This window comes from Falco punctatus (genome assembly GCF_963210335.1).
Source record: "Falco punctatus genome assembly, chromosome: 15".
In the NCBI taxonomy this organism is placed as follows: domain Eukaryota; kingdom Metazoa; phylum Chordata; class Aves; order Falconiformes; family Falconidae; genus Falco; species Falco punctatus.
In genome coordinates, this window is record NC_137595.1 from 21431491 (window position 1) to 21455025 (window position 23535).

Consider the following 23535-nt stretch of genomic DNA (forward strand, 5'->3'; position numbering starts at 1 on the left):
GAATTCAACTCCGGAAAGTCCAGGAGCAATGGGAACAAGAGGCCAAAAAAGAACCCGTGGGCAATGACGTGGCGACGATCCTGTCCCGCCGGATCGCAGTGGAGTACAGCGAGTCCGACGATGACTCCGAGCTGGATGATAACGAGTGGTCAGACTGAGGGGCCCCGGGGCTGGGCTGGCGCGGAGCTCCCCGGCTCCATGCCAGGTGTGTATAGGCACCTTCCCCAACGTCAATGCCAACAAGCGCAGGCGGCCCCGCTCATTCAGGAGCTTTGCTTTTACACTATGTCGAAAACCCTTCGGGCAGCAGCAGCACTGCTAGGATACACCTCGGAGGCAGTGAGACCAGAAATTAGCAGCACCTTCACATTTAATGACTTCCAAAATACTCTGAAGACAGGTTAATAGGATTACTCCAGGTTTACACCTGGAGCAAGACCAGAGACTAGCCCTGAGTGTGCTTTGCTAGAGAAGGGATAGCCAGAGGCAGTAGTGCTTTTCCAGCTCGATGTTAAACGTGTTAACGAGAAGCTCCTGGAGAAGCAGCCTGTTTGCACAGCCGGTGCCACCATGGGTGCGCAGCGATGGCCGCACACTGGGTTTGGGGATGCTCCGCCGCCGGCACCTGTAGTAGAGTCAGGCAGCTCCGAGAGCTGCGTGTGAGCAGGAGCCGCCTTCCCCATAAAGCAGCGCACCACGTTTTGTGGCAGTCATGTCGGGAAGGTCCCCATCATGCTGTTGCTCCCTGCAGAAGACCAAGGTGACCTGAGCCTGTTTCCATCCTTAGGACCAGTTTTCTGGGAGAAAGGGGTGAAAGCAAGGCTTCTGCAGCTGGCAGGGAAACCCAGCGCTTGTCTGGGCTTTGAAAGCTGCGATGTGTGGTGTCCTCGGGGCGGGGGAAGGGGCTGCCAGCAAAGGAGCAGAGGTGTCCTGGGAGCTTCCCCAAGCCCAACTCTCCTTGGTCTTAGCGCTACGCCATTTCAGTGTTATTTGAAAAAAAAAAAAATTAATTAGACAAAATGCTGCTTTTAGGTAAACCCTCAACTTGCACTTTGCAGCCCCACAGACTGCACCCGTACAACTGAGATCAGCTCGGACCCAGGCACTACTTGCCCCTGGCCTGATCCTGCCCCGTCCCTTACCCCACAGGCGGGTGCTGCTGGGGGAGCCTGGCGAGGGGGGCCCCCACCACGGTGCTGAAAATACCACTTTGCTCATCAAAATAGAGTGTGATTCATCGAAGGCTTTTCGCACAGCCGCAAAGGGAGGAGGCACAGGAAGGCAGAGCAAAGGGGTGGGGAGTATGGAAGATACCACAGTCAGGGTAAGAGCCTGCGGAGACGGGGAGAGGCTCCCACCAGCAGAAAATGGGCCAGGACCAACCGTGGACTTGCTCAACAGTGTCCCCAGGTCCTCTCTTGTGTTCCCATATACCACCAGTCCCTGAAGGGAGGAAAACCAAGTCCCCACGTTGCATCTCTTCTGGGGAGGAGCTGGGCTCTGAGCCCACCTCCCCCACTCCCCCAGCAACTGTGTAGTTGGTGGCTACAAAGGTAGAATTTTGACCATAAATGACCAGCCCTGTAAAGGAGGTGGGAGGATATAGCTGGGACCCAGCAGGCTCAAAGGCTGATCCCTAAATTCATCCTGAGAAATACTGGTGTTGAACAATGCCCCAGGCATCTGCTCGTTTCCCCCAGCAAGAAACCCTTCGTGGTGAGATGCGATGAGCCCCCTACCCAGCTGCTGAGAAATAGCCCCTCCCTTCCACTGAGTGACACAAAGTAGCCTCTTGTCCCTTGGACAGGACACCTCCCGCATCTCCAGCATCTCCAGGTCTGGGCTGCAAGCTGTGGTTCCAAGTGGGGGGCTCGAACGGAGGAGCAGTGTGGGTGTGGGAGAGGGGAAGGATGGATGGGGAAGGGTTTGGGGTTCATCCCCCCTTTCCTTAGGGAAAAATCCCCTTGGCTTCAGCAGGGCTGATTGTTAGAGCAGGAACTGCAAATGAAATCCTCAAATTTAACCCCAGAATTCCTCATCTCGACAGCGCTGATGCTGTTTAAGGTGCTCAGGTGCTTGTCCCACTCTGCCTGTTGATGGGCAAGCTCTCCCAGCGTGAGGAAGACCCAGCAGCCTGGGATTAGCTGTACGGATCAATTCCGGGTCCCACGCATGCCTGCTGGGAGGCTGGCAGGGAGGCTTGGCATCTCCTGTCTCGCTGTGCAGGCAGGCAGGGCAGAGCAGGCAGGGCAGGCAAGAGGCAGCAGAGCAATGGGATGCATGGAATAGCTCATCTGCAACACCCAGGTAAAACAGGATTGACCAAAGGAGGCAGGGAGACACCATGCGCCACAGGTGAGCAGGGAATTCCTGATGCTGGGTGCTCACCGAGAGCTCTCGTTTCTGGTGCTGACCCTCTGAGATGCAGAGGACCAGCAGCTGCTGGTCACAACCTGGCGCTGGCAGCCGGGAGGGCACCCCTGGGGTGGGCTTTCCTCGGCCAGGAGCAAGCTAGGAGAAAGGCTTGTGAAAATCCAGAGCATTGTTTAAGCAGTCACCTGTTATTAATAATAGACGTGACCATAATACTGTTTGTATGTGAAGAGCAAGGCAAGTGTTTATTTGGATAATTAGGAAGAGTAATAATCCTTTGTGAGAGAGAACAGCAGAGGGCTTCTGCCTGTTACGGGGGTCAAAGGGCTGCAGAATCGGCCGCAGGGACCCCGCCGGCACTCGGGCAGAGCCAAGGAGTCCCACCAGCACATGCAGGCAGGGAAGGGGCTCTGGGACATGCGGGGCTGGCTCATCCCTTGGGTCCACGACTGCCCCAGTTCTGTAAAGCTGAGCTGATCCTGGTGGGAACTGGAGAAGAGCAGAGTGCCCCTAGAAGACTAGGTCCCTTCTTTTCATGCACTAGTTGCTTTGTGTGTGTCACATGAAACTGGCCATTCTGGTAGGACTCCATTGGTGCATGGCAGGTCAGGACTGTCCCTGCAGCCCCCTGCTTCCCTGTCACCTCACAGCAACTTTGCTATGCTCGGGACTGGCAGCAGTCAGTCAACCCGTGCTACTATCAGGGTCGATGCCGTTGCGTGGAAAAGCGCGTGACAATCACATAACTCAGGCCTTGCCTGCCCCGTGCACAGCCTCATCTGCGGAGCAGGTGCACAGCTGGGAACCTCAGGGGTGCAAGTAGCAAGGCTCACCCCCATTTCCTCACATCATGTTCTTGCACCATCCTCTCCACTTCCCAGCCCCCAATAACCCAAGCCCATTCCGCATGCTCAACTCCAAAGCAAGTCAGCAGGACCATAACCTCCCGGCATTGCCCATTGCTTGAAGACATCACAATCCAGCTCTTCCAGGGATCTGAACCGCCTCAGCTCCACTGAAGCTATCTTGATACCAGGGATGGGGCCGATCCCACAGGTAGCCTCTCCCCAGTGAGATGTCTACATCAGAGCTCATTGCTCAGGATTCTTCTGTAGCTGATGGAGAAGTAACCTGTATAGTCAGGGTGGGCTGGAGACACCCATTTCTGGTCTGATCATGGCACACCTTGCTCTTCCCAGCTCTCTGCTGGCAGCACCATGAGGCAGGCAAGCACGAGGTGGCACTGAGCACCCCAATCTCATGACACTGCCATTCCTGCAAAGCCAGCTGTGCTGGTGGGCCAACATCCTCAGTGCCTTTGCTTGGGAGACTCAGCCATGTTTGAGGATGACCATCTTTATTTTAGGTGTATTCATCTATTTTTTGCCCAGGTGACCTATGAAATCCAGCACAAGTGACACTAAGTCCTTGGCTGGGCTGGGTTAGCTCCGCTGGAATTGGTTGTGCAATACTAATTAACACTGGCTGGCTGACCCATATGCTGCATACTCGATATTTTGTACATATGTGCCTATTTCCTTATACTCTTCCAGAAATAGGCCATGCTGCATTACACAACCCAAAATGCTCAAATCCTCACGTGGGCTGATATAAAAGTGAATATTCAAATATTTTATCTAGCTTAGCAGCCATTAAAAATACAATCCAGGTCGCAGATGATTGAATTTCTCCTCTCTCAAGTGTACCAGAAGTGGGCTGAGGAGATGCTCCTGTACATTAAGGTTTCATGTTCCATGTTAAAATATAGCGGTGGCATTTCATTGCCAACAGATAATCACAGAGTGCCAAACATTTAATGAGCCCAACCGATCTCTCGAGAGTTCCTCTTTCCATTTTATCTGCTTTCTCCTACTTGCCAATTTATGGGCATAGATTAAAAATAATAAATATGACTGCCAACAGGGGGAAGCGTATTCCGGGTGCATGCAAATGAATTGGGCTGGAGTTGGCAAAACAGTAAATAAGCCGGTTTGGTTCTGCTTAGAGATACTAACGGAAGGCCACAGTCCTTGAGGTCCATCAGAAACCTCTTGGACAATCGCTGATTTATCTGAAAAGGGACATTACGGGGACCACCGTGCCTGTGGTACACCAGTCGTTGCCTGTGAAGGCTACATCAGGTGTGAAGTCTGGTCTTGCTCAAGTTTTATGAAGGTTGGTGGAAGTCTGGCAGTGTTCACTCATCCTGGCCTTGCACCCTCAGGTTCTCCTTGATTTTGAGTGAACATTGGAGCTCGCTGTTGAGCCTGGCAGCTCTTAGAGGATCAGTGTCCTGAAGGAAAAAAGGATTGGCTAGTTTCTAACTTTCCACCCTGGGCAGACACCTAGAGAGGAGCAAGCATCACATCCTATGAGAGCTCCTGCTTTTGCAGCTGTTTTATCTTGGGAAGGTTTTATTCTGGTGACAGACGTAAGGCTGAACATGGCTTCTCCAGAGAGCTTCCTTCACCTAAGAGCCCTCAGGTTTCCTCCCAGCAACTTTTCCATCTCTGTCTCCCTTTCAAGACACCCAACAGCCTGAACAGAGGCTGTGCACACTCCCCTGGGAACAGAGCCCGAATTAACACCGCAGCTTTAACGAGAAGTGGAAGTTTCCCTCGGAGGGAGGCAGGCTGTAGCACTGGAGGTGGTATTTTGGAGGGTGCTTTCCAGGGGTGCGTGGCCAGCAGGAACACCATGCCATTTCCTTGTGGGTGGACCATGGAGGGCCATGGGAAGCACTCCCTGTTGTGGGATGCTGGCAAGGGGAGCTTAGGCTGTTTCTTTCACCATGATTCCTGTTTTCCTGTAGTAGTAATTGTTACTTCAGGGTAAGGTTTTCTCTGCTGGCATGTCACTTTACAGGTATTTAAAAAAAAAAAAAGGGGGGGGGGCAAGGACTTTGTCCTGAGGAGTTTACAGTTTACAGCAAACACCATATAACCTGCACTGCACTTTAGAAGCCTCAAATGCTCACTCACCCATGAATTTACCCTCAACTGGGCAGCAGCACTTTGAGGACTGCTGTCCCTTCCTTAGGTGACCCCATGACCAGTACCACAACTGCATCCCCCCGCTGACAGGCAGTGGTGGGGCTCTCCTGTCCCTTCACTATCCCCACGCAAAAAGTGCCTGAGCAAAATACAGGAGTGCCAAGACATGCTGGTTTTGTTTCCGAATGGGTCACCATGTCCTCCGTGTGAGCCTTTCCCAGTCCCCACACAGCTGTGCTCCCCTGGGATGACCGTGTGACAGGACCCGTGCCCAGGCACACCGTTGCACCTACCTGCCACCGCTTGGAGCTGCCCATGCAATTCATGCCATGGCCTCTAAGCTCACACAAAGCATCCTCCTTCAGGCACTTGTACCCAAGCCAAGACTTTGAAATATTTTGATCTTTTTGAGAGTCAAAGGGGTGGGTTTTTTGTGAATCTGATCTTCCTTTAACAAACCCTAGGTTTTCTAGGATCATTCACTCAAGCTTTGCTTTCTCCAGGCGAGAATGATGCCTGCATTTTGCTGGGGGAGGAAAGGAAAAAAAAAAACACTCAACAGTCAAGAACATCAGTCGGGTGGGGGGGTGGTGCCCCAAAGCTTTCAGTACCATGCCCACAAGCGGGGTGGGAAGAGGACAGTAGAATATTCCCAAAGGAGGACACCATCCTGGTGTTGTCACTAGGCTGAGGCAGAGCCTGCAGCAAGGGATGGGCTCTTTCTGTGGGCAATCCCCAGGCAAGACCTGGATGGGACATACTTGGCCACGGTATCCCCTGAAGGCAGTGTTGGTGTGACATCAACATTAATGTCTGTCTGACATTGGTACAGGACCCTGAGGCCACAGACACCTCCATAGCACTACATGATGGTAGATCACTGATGCTTCATCCTCCCACGGGCATCTCTCCCAATAGATACCTTCCCACAGGTGCCACCTTGCAGAACAGCAGCCAGAGATCCCTCTAGTCTTTCGTTCCTGCTGGGAACAGGCTTAGATTTGCTGTTGATCAGTGTGTTCAGGGTCTTGTGAGCCCAAGTGTGCGTGAAGTGAGCCCTTCCCTGCACACCTCTCCCATGGTGGCAATGCCAGGGGACTGGGCTAGCCCTGGGGGACTCTCAGCCCCATGGCAGTTCTAGCACTCAGCTGCATAGCACGTCTTCAAGCGCAGAGAGGAGGAAACAAACCAGAAAGAAAATAGACTGGCATTTTTCAGTTGGTTATGCTCCCACCACTCTGTATAGGAAAAACCTGCAGTAGGTGAAGCCCCCTGCAAAGCCACGGAGGGCGGTGGGGAGGACAGACCTGTGCTCCATGCCCGTGTTGGGCTGCAGCACAAGGTACAGGATTGCGCTGTGACAGAAAGGACTCGAATCAGATCTCAGGGAAAGCTTTCTTGAGGTAAAGATTGAGAAACCCTGAAGCAGGTCACAGAAGCTCTCCATGGAGGGCTTTGAGAAGCAGGTAGGCAAACACCAGAAAGGAGCACTGTCTGTGACCCTGCGTTGGGCCAGGGCATGGTGGAGGTGTCCTCAGGACATCTCTTCAAACCTGGCGTGTTTGTAGTTCTGCCTCACCCCCTCTGGGGTTGCAGCAGCACTACTACTCGTTGGATCTGCCCCAGCAGGTTACAGCCCCAGAGCATTGCCCATCAGCCAGGGCAGCCTGCTCATGTTCTCCCTTAGCTTTGGTGCCCATTTGCTGGTTTTGGTGTTGACCCTTGAATACAATAAGCATAAGCTGCGCTACAGAATAAACACCTGAGAGGGAAGGATGGGAACTAACCACAGAAGATCAGGATGGGCAGCTGTTACTGCCACATTTCAATAGTTAGAAGGCAGCAGCTCCAGCAGTCTGCTCCTCCAGTCCACAAACTGCAGCAAGTGAACCATGCCGGTACCTTAAGGTGAACAATTTAAAAGATACCCCTTGATTTGGGGTAGCTCAGCTGAAGGATCCAAACAAAAAACATGCATCACAAAACTAACAAGCAGACAACTTACATGTTATTTCCAGAAACAAAATCAGTTCAGTCTCTTTCCCCTGGATGTTGAGGGAAGGCCAGACCCAGCGTTGCTTCCCCAGCAAGCCACTAAAAACCAGAGCAGTTATCACCACAGCCACTTGCCAAACTCAGTTCCTAAGAAACCAGGGTTTAGGAACAGAGCAAACAGCACAGCAGCCCACAGCACAAGAAGGAGATGGATCTCCTGCCACTGTAGGGAGGTGCTTTTGTACCTGAAGCTCCCACCCTAGCTCAGGTTTTTCAAATCCCAATATTTTTCACCTGTTACCCATGCTTGAGTGTGCCTGAGGCCTCAGCTGGGAACACTTACTCCACAGAAAGTCACTTCTTGCCATGAAAAATACAACCATAAAAGTCTTGCGTTGGAATCAAAGTGGACTTTGAGCCTGGTGACCTGACTGTGGTGCCTGTTGAGGAGCTGTTGATTTCCTGCTGGCAGCAAGAGCATCTTCGGCACAGTCCTGCCAGGTCTCCAAAATCCTTACTGTTATAAGCTTCACCCCCACCCCCTAAAGTTATTTTTCTACTGAGATGTTTCAGGTCTACCTTTAGTTCTGGCCAGTGTTCCACGAATGGGGCCTCTCTTTGTGGTGCCTTTCAACTCAGATCAGAGCAGATTAGGGAAAAGAAAGACAACCCCCATCAAAAAGAAACCTTTTTCTCCAAAATGCACTTTCAGGAGCATTTTGGGGCTGACGGCTCCTCTTCTCAATAGACTTCCTTCATTTGGGGGCTGCTTGACTTGCCTGGGGGAATCTGAAATGGGATGTCCCCGGCATGAGCTGGGGCTGGTGCCGAAGCGTTGCTGGTGCTTCCCTCTCCTCCGCTTGCGGCTGTGTCACGCGTGGGGCTGGGGCCAGCGTTCCCGCTGGGAGAGCCACGGGGCCACGGCGGTGTGGCAGCTCCTTACTGACACAAGTGCCTTTTCTGGAGGTCCCCGTGGCATGGCCGAGGAGCGGGGGGCTCCCGGGGTGGGGGGGCTCACTGAGCTGGGGCAGGGCAGAGCATTTCTGGTGCTCAGCTTGTCCTCACCTGGGTGGAAACCTGGACCTGCCCAGACCCCGAGGCATCCGCTGGGATTCCTCCTTCCTTGTGCACAGGCTTTTACCCCCGCAGCTGCGCAGGGGTAGTTTTGGGAGCAGCTTACTCCAGTGGTGGCCAACTCAAGGAAAGCCTGCTCTGCCAACCACACATCTCCGGGTGCACGTGCGAACGTTGCACCTTTGGCACGGGACAGTCCCCAAGAGGACATGGTGGGCCTGCAGGGAGGGAACAAACCCCGTCACCACTTTGTTGTGGGACACCAACACCTCTGGCTGGGGCCGGGCACTGATGGAGCATTATTTTGGGTGGCAATGAAGGCAGGTGAGGACCATCCCCTGCGCCCTGTACCCGGTGGCCCGGGGATCAAGGCTAGTCCAGGCTGGGCTGGGAGCACCCCAGACACCCCAAAACCCCCTCTGCACTACCTAAACTCAGCAGATACAAACTAGGCAGACCTCCTGGAGCACTGGGGCAACCAGACCTCCTAAAACAGAACATCTGGGAGCGGGCAGCTTGAGCCAAGCATTTTAAAAGCAGTTTTCTCCCCTTCTGGCACCAGCCGATGATGCATACAGCCTGGAGCCAGGGCTGTGGCCGGTCCTTACGGAGGTTGGCTCCAGCTCTGCAGGGACAGGGAGGTGCCAGCCTGGTGGCACCTTGTGGCTGGCTTCCCGGGGTGCTCAGCATCGGTGGGGCTGCCCCAAAAAGGCTCATTTGTTAATACTGGCAGAAGTATTACCCATATTTCCTTTGACTTGCTGTTTGATAGAAGCAGCTGACGGGAGAAGGGCATCTGTCCTGAGGGTCACCCGTTACAGGCCGTAACTCGATTTCCATTATTATATAGTTGACATTAAAAAAGGAGATGTTCACTGTCTAATGGGGTCTTTTAACCATGTGCACTTAGTCAATAGGTGAGTAGATGTTGCTGCTTGTATCTATCTACCGTACCCAGTTGCTACGTGTGAACAAGTGTATTTCTCCCCAGTGTTGTGGGTTCTGCCTGTCGTGACACGATGATGGAAAGGTAGGGACTACGTCGGTCGCAACACGAGCTTTCTTCTGTACAGTGTAGAGAGGAAACTCGAAACGACCCGAAGCACCGCTTGTAACTACATTTGTTCAAAAAATGTCATCTTAATCCCAAACTGTTGACACTTTATGCATGTGCTTATTAAAAAAAAAAATTAAAAAATAAAGATTTTAAGAGGATAAAGTAGATTTGGCTTCATCTTTTTGTCGGCTTGCCCTCTCTGGGTTCATTTGCTATGCGTTATCAGCCCTGTGATGCTCCCTTCTCTATTAGAAGCCAGGGCACAGAAGAAGCGGCAGAAAGCTGTGATATCTCTGTAACACTTCATTTGGAGAAACCAGCTTTCAAAGATCAATTCACTCCCACGGGTATTTAATCCCTGACCGCTTGAGTAATCAGAGGGCAGAGGTTGGCTTGCTGAGGGAGAAGGCTCCATCGTTGTGCTCGGAGGCTCCGAGCAGCGGGAGCCGTTCCTTCCCAACCTACCACCAATGTTTCGAGCAGTTCTTATCCTCGACCAGCTCATCGCAATCCAGGTAGAAACACAAACCCTGGGTGAGAGGAATTAGAAACCTGTGCTAGAGTTGCTTCAGCTGAAATAAAAACACAGACACGCACAGTATGGCACATACCTGGGGCAGGAGCCCAGATCTTAAAATGTTTTAATTTCACACCCCCTCCCCCCCATTTTTGGATATCCTTTTGACAAATCACTTTAACAGTTTTATTTACAGTAATAAAAATAAATTACTCTTACAGATGAATGTATAATATTATACACAATAGAGATACAGTGCAATAACAGCATTGATTTGTTTTCACTCGTTCTTAAAGTGCATTGAAGGGACTTGATTTAACCATAATTGAATGATAATTGTACATTTTTCTTTGAGATCAACTTTCCCAGTCAAGTTAAAAAGCTAATGAAAACACTTACATCAAAATAAGCTGCTGTCCTGATGGCTGTGGAAATGGCCTTGCTCCTGGGGAAGCGGAGAGGGTGGGAGGCAGGGTGGGGAAGGGCAGTCATCTGCCCACTCTGTCCGTCTGCGCTGCTGAAGGCGACTCTGCCAGACACTGCCCGACGCCTGGCCGGGCTGACCTGCCCCTCAGAGCTCGGGAGGGCGGCTCAGTGCTGCACTGGTGGCCACAGGGCAGGATCTGGCCCCGGGCCACCCAGCCTGGCTGTCTCGCACTGAGCTTTGCCACCAGAAACTCATCCCTCCCTCCAAGCTAGAGGATCCGCTCTCTAGCAAAGATGCTGTTTATCCTGCCTGGGGCCTGATTCTGACCTACACATGAGGGACATCAGGAAGGAGCCCAGTCCTTGTCACTGCGCGGTGCAGAGGAGAGGTGAGGCAGAGCCAAGAGGCCAGGCTGCGGCAGCCTCGAAAGGGCGCTGGCTTTGCCAGCAGCGACCATCACTGCCTCTCATCCTCAGCCAGATACCGCCCAGCTGGAAAAGAGCTTTTCCAGGGACAAGCCAGGTGTTTTCCAACTCTCAGATCCTGCAATAAGGTCATAACCTGTGCTTGTGATTTCAGCATCCATTGATGGATGCGCTGTCGGACATCCAGCACCCTGCCTGCTGCAGCGTGCTCAAATTGTGAAGGAATAACCTCGGTTTAGACACAGTTCCACTCGACACCAAGCAGAGTTTGTGAAGGCAACTCTTCCCCTTGGATTTGGAGACAATTTATTCATATCCCTCAAAGTGAGGGACAAAAGAGTTTTGGACCACCCGTTCTGATTTGGGTCTTCCCTACCAAAAATCCGTTTTATTTCTGTAATGCTCTGTGTTGCAGAGTTTTCCAATGGGAATGGGAAAGCTGCATTCCCAGGGTTGCAGGGACAGCGGGAAGGGTGGCTTTCAGGGGATTTTGCAGCAGGCAATGACATCGTTAACAGAAAAGGTACAAATGGCCCAAGTGAAGCTGTCAGCTGTACAGCAACGTGACTGCCTCACCAAGAGAAAAAGTTGTGTGTGAATGAAAGGGGTTACGAGGATTACAATGTGCATCGAACAATTGTTCCTGGCAATTAAAGTGAACTGTTAATTAATTGCAAACAATTACGTGAGTCGTCGATGCTGGTCAGTACACATCAATACAAGCGATTACCAAGATCAATGGCTTTTTAAGGCCTCCCCACCCCAAATTTGATGCTTCTACAAGAAAGAGGTACTTCATCACCTACTGAGAACAGTAATGGTTTCTTGGGTTTTTATTCAAAGATCAATTCCAACTCTTTGTTTGAGATGAGCAAATTGTGGCTGCCACATCAGGACTTTGATCCTTGAGATATTTACTGCTGGTTACTGAAATTAAGTTGGCTGAAAAGAGACATTTTCACAGCTCAAAGTCCCAAATAGGACAAAATGAAAAGAAAGAAAAAAGAAAAAAAAAAAAAAAGCAACTTTGTTGCTGGGTCTATAAATTTTATTAGCCTTTTTTAAAAATTTCTCAGTTGAACCATGCTGAGACAGGGACAAGGGCTTGTTGTAAATGCACAAGCTTGCACCCACCCCAGCACATCTCCACAAAACTCAGGGCGTCCGTGCAGCTGTGGTTATGTCCCGTCCAACAGCATCCCTGGCCTTCGCACAGCATATTTGAGGAATGTTTTCTCTTTCTTCCTCATCTTTGCCCTTCCCTCATCACCTTGACTAAAACAGCCAGCCACCGACACAGAAAATATTTCATATCTATATTCTGCTCGCCACCAACTCATGGTAGAAAAGCCAAAGGCAAGCAGAAACCTGTAAGTAAATCAACCAAAAAAGCAGCAGATTCATTTCTCTGGCTATGCTGGTCTCTGCCGTAGGCTTGGGGCTGGTTAGATACCTCATACAATTGCTCAGCACCAATTTTCTGCCTGTTTCTGCTGTTGTAGACCTAGACCAGCTCCTGTAGGTTCCAGTAGTGACACAAGTGTAAGCAGGACCAGGCTCTGGCCTTTCACCTTTTATCAAAAGCTATTTTCAAAGCTCAGTCTTTGAAGGAACAATGGCAAGATCCGGGCTGTTCGCCAGGGTGAGGACACAGAGGTCTTCCCAACTAAAAGCTAACCAGCCCTCTCCAAGCAGGTCCGGTTCCCACCTGGCATGGCCACAGAGGCTTGGTGGAAATCAAAGGACACCTGTAAATTTCTACCAGCTAAAGACCTTGTGCTTCGCAGAACTACCACTGTCCCCTTGTAGCCCATCTGAAAAGCACAATAATTAAAGCAATGGCTTTTGTAGACCTCTACTTTTCTAATGACTTGTGACTTCAGAACCCCAGCCGGAGGAGGCTTATGAATACATTCAACGCCAGAAAATGGAGAGCAATGGGTTGTACTCTGGTTGCTCTTTGTCTTTTTCGTGATGCCCAGGAGCTAGACGAGGGCTGCTTGGCTCTTTCCACCATGTTTGCAGCTGTTTAGGATCCACAGTGAATCCACAGAGGATTCACTGTGCTGGGAAAACCCTTTCTGTTTTCCAGTGCTCCTCTTGTCATTGGTGCCCCATCCACATGTGATACCATTACGTTCACGGGAGCTGCTCCTTGTTTATGGCAACACAACCTCATCCAAAGCCAGGCCCCGTATTCCATACTAGACACATCCCAAAGCCAGCTCTGAAGGACGCCAAACCCCAGGGCATTCCCACCCCGCACACAGCATTACCGACTTGGTAAGTATTTTAAGGTTTTAAGTTAGCCCACCTGATGTCCAGCATCAGGAGGCTCCAACATCCAACATCCTACATCTTCACTGATGTCCAACATTGTCACTCAAGACTTTTTCCAGTAAAAGATTTTCTTGATGAAAAAACCAAACTAAAAACCAAAACCAAAGCAAAGGTGCGGTTAAATGGTCAGAGATTTCCACAACACAATGCCTGGCAGGTGAACTTATACCTGTTTATCTCCTTCCTCACTTCTCCTTGGTTTCCCCTCTTTCCACTGATAAAAAAGGAGAGGAAAAACAGCAAAGGAAAAAACACCTAGAAAATGCATTTAATTTATTTACTAAATCTAAGGACGCAATATACTTGTGCCACATCTTGGTACTGACTGCGAGTTGGATTAGTGCAGCAGAATAAAAGTCTCCTTGGTGCAAGGAGCAGAATTCAGGCAGCAGTTCTCCTTCCACAGTTGCTGTAAATGTGCTTGGGTGAGCCCCAGGCATTTCAGTGAGGACATCTCCACCTCTTCTCCAGCCCAGCTGTCCGGCAGGGACTGTATCCTCCGCTTTAGCTCCTCACATCCCAAATCTTTCTCCTACTACTGTGGAGGGCCAGGGGAAAATTATTTTCCACTGGCTCTTGTATGCCTTTGTCAAAGCTCATCAATGGGTCCCTCCAACTGAGACAAATTTCAAGGATACAATTAAAACTCCAAAAAGAACATTGCTAAAATCAAAATCTTCAGCAATAGGGAATTGACTGGAAAGCCAAGAAAATGCAACTTCTTTTCTGTCAAGGTTTCTCTAGAGCTGGTAATTTAATACTACATTTCATTTAAAGATACAAAATGAGCTGCCCAGAGAAACAAATACTGTCTTCTTGACACGGTTGTATAAAAACATTTCACAATGTTCACAATGTTTCAAAAATGGTTTGAACTAAACCTGTCTGGAGTTTTCACATTAAGGAACTGCAGGGACCTGGCTGTGCTTACAGAAGCCAGAGGTAATAAAATGAGCAGAGTTTTTTATATATATTACTCTCTCTCTTATATATTTACGTTTAAATATTTGATTTGACAATCAATTTGACAATGACACTGATTTGACATTGTGCCTACTGCCCATTGCCCAAGGTATCCAAAAGAGAAAGGATTTTTTTTTTAAAAAAAAAGAGAGACTGGCCACCTTTCAAAGGTAGACATTAAATCCAAGCCCCAGGCACACTTTGGACAGTCATAGCTTTCTCATGTGCACTTAGCTCTGAGGAGCGAGAAATTCATTGCATGGATACAGAGAGAAAACACTTGTGTCTGTATCCAGCCATAAAGTGGCTTTGTAACCACTACAGCCTCACAAAGCAAGAATATTTCTGTTTTCCACGGAACTACGGTGTACACACACTGTGGTCTGGCGGCGGAGGTGCCGTTGGATTGTGGTGACAGGAACCTTCATCGGTTTTGCCCACGGTGCGGCAGAACCTGGCTCCTGCTTTGAAAAGTGGCATTTTGAATGCTGGAGACCACAGCATCTTTCTAAAGGAGAGCAGCATGTTTGGGACACCAGGCTCAGCTGGCAGGGGGGATCCTGGTGCAACCACTGAGCTGTTCCCATGCCGGGTCCCAGAAGAGCTCCACCACCTCTGCCCAAAGCCACCCAAGATGTTTCACCCCCAAGCCCTGCCACCTTTCTGAAGGTTGCTTGGTTTCTTGCTTGCTTTTTAAGTGAATGCACTATTCCACTTCTTGGCCAAAAGAAAGCACAAGATAAAGGACACTTCATCATGGTCTCACTAACACCACAAAGCACATGATACAGTAGAGGAATGTGAGGGTACTGTAGCTTCTCTAATGAAGCAAGTAAAACTGGCAGCATCCAGAATAACATGTGTGATTCCAGTGGCTTCCCATTGGGGACCCCAGCAAGCCCAGACCCGTCTTTGGATGAAAATCCCACCCCATGTAAACAATCAGTGTGGAAGTGAGCGCAGCTGGGGGAGTGCATCACCCCAGGGCCCCAAACCAGGCAGGGGAGCCCTTCCTCAGCTCCCCAGAGCCTTGGGTGCAGGCGCCCCGGCTGCTGTCACCCCCTGCACACCATGAACCCTCATCCCGCCCGCAGTCACCTTGGTTTGTTGGTTTGGGGTTTTTTTTGGGGGGGGAATGGATTCCCCAGGTACCCCATCCCTGCAACAGCCCAAAACAGCAGCCACCCCCTAAAGCACGCCTTTCACCCCACAGGTTCTCAAAGTGCTTCACAGACGACATAGAAACAGAGAGACATTGTGTGTGTGTCCCAAGGTCCCCTCCACCCCACCACCCCCAGGATCCCTGCGCTCCCCTGCCCACCTGCCGAGCCAAAGCTCTCTGCCCCCCCTCCCCCTCCCCCCATCCCAAATTATTGCATAGCATTGCAAGACCTGATTTTAGGAGGATGGGCACCCCGCACAACAACCCCACGTGTGGGGACCAGCCCCGCCAGGGGGAAAACCGATACCCTTCCACCCTGGTTCCTGTGGCTCCCAGTGGCTGCCACTCATGGGACATGTCCTGGGGGGGTGGAAGCCACCTGGCCAGGGCTGGCAAGCCCTCTGCTCCCCTGGCTCCTTACCCCGAGAGGAGACAAACGCCATCGTATGAGGATCCTTTCTTTTTTCTTTTTTTTTTTTTTTTTGGTGTTTTGTGTTTTTAAATAAAAAATAAAATGTGTAAGAAAATAACATTTCTAAAAGGAAACCATTATCATTCTACTCTCTCTCTTTCTTTCCCCCTTCTTTTTCCCTTTTTCTTTTTTCTCTTTTTGGCCATCTTTTCATGGAACGAGATGTGCTGGCCCGGGGTGTTCCTCCCGGTAGGAAACGATAACAGAGGGGAAAAGGAGGAGGAGGAGGAGAGCAAGGGAGCGCCTCTCGCTCCGTGCTCAGTCCTCACACGTCGCTGGATGTCCTTGGTCTGGAGGAGAGCGTGGAAGGGATGCACCCGCAGCAGGCCAGCCAGAGCGACTTCTGGATGTCTGGGTTTCTGAAGGCGTAGATGATGGGGTTGATGAGGGAGTTGCAGGTGGCGGGCAGCGCCAGGGAGTAGGTGTAGACCACGGGGTAGCTGGAATCGGCCACCAGCGAGTAGATGGCGAAGGGGATCCAGCACAGGGCGAAGGTGCCGAGGATGAGCGAGAGGGTGGAGAGCCCTTTGCGGGTGGAGGTGGCCTGCGCCGTGGCGATGAACTGGTGCTGCACGGCGATCTGCTGGGCGTGCCGGAAGGCGATCTTGCAGATCTGCAGGTAGAGCTGCATCATGAGGGCGAAGAGGAGCAGGAAGGTGACGGCCAGCACCGCCGCGTTGTCCTTGGTGACGGGCCGCAGGATGCTGCAGGCGCTCTGGTCCCGCAGGCAGTTCCAGCCCAGGAGGGGCAGCAGCCCCACGCCCAGGCACAGCAGCCACATCAGCAGCACCATGGCGCAGGTAAAGCCCAGCGTGCGCTCGCTGTGGTAGGTGAGCGCGTTGTACAGCGACAGGTAGCGGTCCACGGTGATGGCCAGCAGGCTGCAGACGGAGGCGGAGAAGGCGGCCAGCAGCAGCCCCGCCGCCCCCAGCTCCGCAGCCTCGCTGGGCGGCCGCAGCAGGTACCGCACGGCGAAGTTGGCCACCAGCCCCAGCCCCGCCAGCAGGTCGGCCAGGGCCAGGCTGCCGATCAGCAGGAACATGGGTGCCCGCAGGCTCGGCGTGTAGAACAGCACGGCCAGCACCAGCGCGTTCTCCCCCGCCACCGCCGTCCCCGTGGCGCACAGCGCGATGTCCCAGGGGCTGACGGTCCCCCCGGCCCCGCCGCCGCCGCCCGGCGCCGCCGTGCCCGGGCCGCCCGCCGCCGAGGGCCAGGCGCTGGGCTCCGAGCCGTTGCCGAGCCCCGGGAGCCGCTGCTGCTGCTGCGGCTGCGGCTGCCACGGCTCCCCCATGGCGGCGGGGCTGTGCAGCATCGCTGGGGAGAGAGGCAGAGGGACGCGGTCAGGGGCGCCGCAGGCGGACACGGGCACCGGGCGGCGGGGAGAGGCGCCGAGCTCCGCAACGAGGCAGGGGAGCCCCGCACCGAACCCCAGGACCTCCGCCCCGAGCCCCGCCCCGGGCCCGGGAACCTCCGCACCGACCCCCGCACCGAGCCCGGGGAGCGCGGCACGGAGCCCCGCTGGATCCCCGCCCCGAGCCCGGGCAGCCCCCCGGAGCCCCGCACCGCGCTCCGGAGCCAGCCACCCCGCCCGGAGCCCTGGGACCCCCCGCAGCAGCCCCGCACCGGGCCGCCCCCGCCCGCCGCATCCCCGGCCGCCTCCCCCAGCCCCACTGCAGCTTCCCCGGGAGGTGCCCCCCCCACCCCGGGCCGGGGTCCGCCGCACCCCCCACAGCACGCACCCCGCGCCGGGGGCGCCCCGGCCGCCGGCTCCCGCCGCTCCCGCCGGGCTGAGGCCGGGCACGGCTCCGCGCCCCGCCGCCGGCCGCAGCCCCCATGCGCTCTGCCCCGCGCAGGAGCCGCAGGGCTGCGCACCCGTCCCCCTCCCTCCCCCGGGGCGCGGGTACCTTTTGCCGCCTATTTATAGCGCAAAGGCCCCGCACCCCCCGCCCCGCACCCCCCGCAGCCCTTTCTTTTTTGCGCGCAGTGAGTAAAAATAAATACTATTAATAGGCCAGCCCGCATGTATGCGGAGCCGCGGGTGCGAGGGGGGGGCAGCGGCGAGGGACAGCCTGCGTTAACTTTCTCCTGCCTCCCTCCCTTCCCCGCCTTTGGAGGAGACTGGTGCAAGATGCTCCCAGCCAGCTGCCAACAGCTGCAAGATGCTGCCCTGCTCGGCGCGGTCCCCCTGGCAGGGTAAATCCTGCCCCCCCTCCCCGGGCCGGGCAGGTGTGAAGGTCGGAGGAGGGGAGGGGGGGTCTGCCCGCAGCCCGCTGCCAGCATCGCCCCTTCCCGCATGCAGCCCAGCCCGGGGGGCAGCCGCCACCACCGGGGCTTGTTGTTTTACCTGGCTTTAATGCTCGAGGATCAGCTTGCTTCCCCCCGTGTTTTTATTTTTTTCCTTCCCAGTCCTTCCAGTCCTTGGTGTTAAGCCTCATTCCTCGGCGAGCATTGCTAATAACGTTGGCAGATAGCTGGCATCGACTTGCACTTAATATTCCTGCCCCATTGGATCTGCTGATAAATCTCAACTCTGACGTCAAAGTCTTCACTTATATTCATGATCCAAGTCTGTGAATCAGAGCTGCTGTGATCAGAATAACAACAAGGCTGGCTCCCTGCTCCACATCCACATCCACACCCGCGGGCACGAGGGGGTGCGCGCGCCCGCACGCACCCGCACGCACCCATGCCTGCACCCGCCCCGCCGTTCATTCATGAGCTCTCCCGCCACCCCGATGCACCTCCCCAAGGTCGGGGCCCTCTGCACCTGCGTCCTGCGGATGCAGCTTGGGCGCCAGCCAGGCCCCGGCAGCTCGCAAAGGCGGCCGGGTGAGGTTTATTTTTATCGTTTGTGCCAAGGGATGCGGGGAGCTGAAGGGAACAGGGGTGATCCGGCATGGCGTGGCATGGCTGCCCTGCTTGTCAAGGGCAACACCCAGGGATGGCAGCGCCGCTTCCCCTGCACCCCCAGGAGCCAGCAGCCGAGGGTGCTCGGGGGGCCCTGCGCAACTGGGCTGGGGCAGATGCATCCCTCCGCAGGGGGGATTTCACACCCCAGAGCCTTCGCCCCTCATGGGCTTCCCTCCAGCCACCGTAAAAGCCAGGATGAGGAGGATTAACACCTGGGAGCATCGCATGGTCTGCCCAGTCCAGCACCTGCCCTCCTGCACGGGGGGACCAGCCCAAGGACCATGGGTGTGGGGGTCTGTCCCTCTCCCTGCACTGCGGCACCCACCCCCTCTCAAGGCTTCCTTCCTGACTGTTTGGAAAAGGATCAGCCTGAAAAGGAACAAATCCCAAAGACACGATTATTTTTCTGGCCACCAATGGCTCCACGATTCAGCACAGGAGCAGGATCTTCAAAGCAGGGATGCTCAGCTCCCAGATACACAGTATCTCAGCTACATCTTCTCCCCCCTTCCCTACTGGTTTCATAACACTCCAGCTTTACTCTTTCATCCCCCTCTCTCTTCCAGACTGTAGCTATGCAGTGCAGTGAGCTCAATGTTGGGAAGGATTTCCAGCTCCTGATGCGCAAAGATATTTAGGTGAATATTAGAGGTTTGGGCTGAACCCAGTCGCCCCAGTTAGGAGCATCTGGATTCTTAATCAGGCCAAGCCCCGTCCCAGGGGACTGGAATCGTCATCTACCTGGGGCTGCCAGCCGCGTGACTGCGCGCCGTTGTGTGCCGAGTGACATGAGCAGCATGAAAAGGGGTGGAGGAAATCTGAGCAAAGAGCTGAATGAATTCGCTCCCGCTCCCAGTAATTACGCACTGCCTGGGAAAGGGGAGGCGGGCGAGGAGCTTTGATTGACTCCCATCGGCAGCTGCTTCTGCCAGGAGGTGGGTGCAAGAGATGGGCCAGATTGAGCTCTCGCAGCAGAGGAGATGTGAGGGCCGTGCGAGGGGCTCTGCAGGGGCACAGCCCACCCAGGGCTCCCAGGCTGAGATAAGTGTGGGTGGCCTCAGCCCAGCCAGGCTGATGGGCCACGAGCAGCTGCAGGTCTGAGCAGCAGGGCCATCCCCACCAGATGCTGCCAAATCCTCTGCCTGGCAGAGGGGGGCTGCTGCAGTGCCAGCCCCCCGCTCCTGCCAGCAGCAAGGCTGAGCAGGGACAGGGACGTGTAGGCGCATCGCGCATCCCCTCAGTAAGTGCCCTCAGACACCCAGTTACCCAAGTCTGGTCCATGGTTTCTCTCGTCTGTAACAGCCTCTTGCATGGACCAACAGGTCTCAGCTGACCCCCAAACCCCATGGTCCCACCGGCAGTTGGCTTGGGCCTCCCGTTCCCTCCAGCATTCAACCCCTCCAGTGGTCTCAGTCGCAGAGGCTCTCTCAAACACCCGGGTCTCTTGGTTGGTGGCCAGGTCCCCAGTCTGGCCCTGGTAGTCCCAAACCACCCTGCTGCCTCCCTTCCCCACCTTTGGTTCCTCCCCTCAACATCCCACCACACGTCTGGCACAACCCCAGGATGCGTTTCCTACATCCTTCAGCAAGTGCCAGTCCCCGGCAGGTATTGTCCCCTCTGCTCCAGACATGACCCTTCCCGTGCACCCATCGCAACGGGCTTCTCACCCAGCAATCGAGGCTGCTGGCCCTCCTGCAACAGCCCGGTGAGGAGTGGCTCCATGTCTCTGATCAATCTTTTTGGGGTTCATGGCGCTGTGCTCCCCCATGTGCACGGCGGTGCACCGGGCTGGCGGCATGCCAGGAGGCACAGGCAGGAACCTGAAGCTTTCCCTGCTTCTCTCCCCCGTGCTGCAGCCGGGCTCTGCCCGGACTCTGCAGACAGCCCAACCTCAGCAGGCGCAACTCTGCTGCTGCTGTCCCACTGCGCAAGCAGCCCCACGCCTGGGTACCGTGGCCCCGGGGCTGGCTGCTGAAGGCTGCATCCCCACCCAGGGTCTCTCCTCCGGGTGGCAAAATGGGCTGGAGGAGCTCTCAGGGCTGTGCCGACACATCTCTGTCCTCCTCTCCCTTTGGTCCCATACCGAGAAGGATATTCCAGGATGCCCTCTCAGCAGAGCCGGTGCCTACGCTGGGCACCACTCTACAGGATTCAGCAGCTGCACAGGGGCTGGCACGTCTGTCTGAAAGGGGAAATTGTGCCAGGGCTGCTGGGGCACCCCAGGAGTGTCGTGGTGTCCTTAAGGCACTGGTGACAAAAATGACATTATCTGGTCATTTTTAAACCAAGGCACACCACCTCCCAAGCTGCCCCGAGTGCAAGCGGTGTTGCATCTGTGAGGACATGCTACTACACTTCATAATTGTAATATTTGAACACCTGCCTTTTATAGTTGCATATAATGTTCTGAGCTCCCTGGGTATCTACAAGAACATTTTGACAATATATTAAGTATGCTTTATCTATATTCAAATTACAGCCTCAATAGTGAGGAGTAAAAATCAAAGCTAATCAAAGACACCAGCAAAAGGCTGACACTGTAATTACACAGCGAGAGGCCACCATCGTCACCCAGGAATCCCGTTCATCAAGGAGAAGGCTTTCCCTTGTCGTGTCCCATCTTCATTTCTCATCTTCCTCCTTGGCGTTTGGCCCCTGGGAGGAAGCTCAGTGCTAAACACCACACACGGTCCTCCCCCGGCACTGCCCCGTGGGGATGTGGGGTGCTGTCAACCCACAGCAGGGCTTGGCTTGGGTCTCATCCTGCCTTAAAAAAGGTGGTTTTTTGGTTAAAACCCAAGTGGCTGGGAATGTGGCTGCCTGGCAGGCAGGGGATGAACTCGGGAGCCGCTGAATGTCTGTCCCCATCTCTGACTTGCTTCACTGCAGCTGTTTCTATAGGCGGGTCTGTGGGGTGATTAGGTGGCCTTAAGAGGCAGCTAACGAATGCCTGGGTGGGTTACGGGGTGGCAGTTGCCAATGACCTGGCCATCCAAGGCAGAGCTGGTAACCGGAGTTTGGACAAGGGCTGCTGTTTAATAGATGTAACGGGTGGTACCGAGCTCACTGAGGATTAACTATGATGCCAATGATCTGCAGAAGCGGATGGTCTGGCAGGATTTTTGCCACTGTGTGTTGGTTTTGCGAACAGCAACTGAAATGCCCTAAAAACCACAGGCGACCGAGCCAGCGGGCAGCTGGGTTTAGTTCCCCTGGGCTACGCGGCGAGCCCCGTGCCACCGCTGATGGCTGGCAATGCCACAGGGCTTCCCAGGTGCTGCCCCAGCTCCGTGGCTGTGTGGGGAGCCCGTCTGGGCATCCTCCATCGTGGGCTGCAATAAAACCATGCCTGGGATACATTTGATAAAATAGATATGGTGCAATTTTCCATCACTTTCTTCTCTAAAAACATTAAAATCAGCATTATTCCTTTTCTTTGGGGAAGCATCATTATTCCCTGCATCACACAAGATTTTCCCACCCTAGCTCCCACTCCTGCCAGAGCATCCCATGGCCGAGCTGGCAATCCCATGAGTTCATTGCCTGGAGACCCCCAAGACGGGTGCGCAAAGCCGCGCTGCTGGAAATTCATCCCCGTATTTAAACTGGCATCTTTTCCGCAGCGAGCGGACACAGCCTTATTTCAGCGCCTCTGTTGTTCCCTATTACTCCAACGGTGCTTGAAGAGCTATAAGAAGGAAAAGCGCAGCTATAATTAGCAGTGCTGACTAATCAGGGTGGCAAACAAGCATGCGGCGCCCGCCAGCCTCCCCAAAATGGGGCTGTCGGGGGCCGTGCGCCGCTGGAGAGCGCGTGAAGTCCTACATTCAAAGGCTTTGCATAATCTTTGCGGCTACAGGGTGGAAATGAGGCCATTTTCTCACTGCTGCTGCTGCAGAGAGGAGACTTCTGGTGCTGCTTCGGCTGCCGGGCTGCAGCCGGGCTGGGATGCTGCAGCCTGGTGGGAGGAAGGACTTGGGCTCCGTGGTGGCCTTGGAGGTTGAGGTGCTGATGTCAAACCCAGGCAGTGGAGGCGGTGGAGGCAGGCAGGCAGGAGCCTGACTTGTAAAATCATCTGGCTCTGCCAAAAACCAGTTGATTTGGCTGAAAAATCACTCACAGGTAGCTGGAACAGGCCCGTTGGAGGGCCCCGCTTGCAGAAGTGACCTCTGCCATCCTGCTTGCAGCAGCACCGTTGCAACCTTATTTTTACCTCTCCGAGAGCTATGGATGGATAGTTGGCTTTTGCAGCACCAGGGAACACAGGTCCCAGCCTGCCCCGTGCTGTGGGGATGTGTGAGACCTCCCTGCAGCAGAATGAGCTCTCTCGGTGTCGTCCAGGGTGGGGATGGTGGGGCCACCGTGTCTCGCTGCACTGTTGCAATTAGCCATCCCGCTGCTGGGAGCGCTCCCCCATTCAGCGGCAGCCTCAGAGGAATGTGGGCACCAAGGGGACATGGGGCAGCTAACAGCAGGGACGTGGAGTGCGCTGCACCCCGGCTGGCACAGAACTGCTTCGGTGGGTTTGGCCCAGGGGGCTGTTGGGGTTCCCATCGCTGGGGCCGGGCTCAGCCAGGCTCCAGCAGCAGGTTTGGGCTCCCAGGACCACCCCTGCTTGAGGACAGCCTGCATCCCTGCATCCCGCTGGCATGGGGACAGGGCCCTATGGCCACGTGCTCAGGGACAGGACCCCACTGGTGCGTGTGCGGGGACAGGACCCAAATGGCACCTGCACGGGGACAGGACCCCCAGGGCAAATGAGCAGGGGCAATGCCAAGCTGTGCCAGGAGGGAAGGAGCAGCCCTGCATGATTTGAAGGCTCGCTCT

At 54.3% G+C, this 23535-nt stretch overlaps 2 protein-coding genes across 11 annotated transcripts in view; one reads left to right on the top strand and one right to left on the bottom strand.

Moving 5' to 3' along the window:
• LOC308053749 (actin-binding protein WASF3-like) overlaps window positions 1-9657 on the top strand; it is a 27837-nt gene extending 18180 nt beyond the window's left edge. For all 4 annotated transcript variants that reach the window (XM_080365419.1, XM_080365418.1, XM_080365421.1 and 1 more), the window contains exon 9: window positions 1-9657. In XM_080365419.1, the coding sequence (XP_080221545.1) occupies window positions 1-158 (158 nt within the window). In that variant the 3' untranslated portion in view covers window positions 159-9657.
• Window positions 5248-23535, bottom strand: part of LOC308053751 (G-protein coupled receptor 12-like) — a 29910-nt gene continuing 11622 nt past the window's right edge. For 5 of the 7 annotated variants that reach the window (XM_080365429.1, XM_080365428.1, XM_080365427.1 and 2 more), the window contains exon 2: window positions 5248-23535. This exon is cut by the window's right edge. In XM_080365429.1, coding sequence (XP_080221555.1) covers window positions 16064-17110 — 1047 coding nt within the window. In that variant the 5' untranslated portion in view covers window positions 17111-23535 and the 3' untranslated portion in view covers window positions 5248-16063. The other 2 variants (XM_080365425.1, XM_080365424.1) reach the window with 2 other exon arrangements.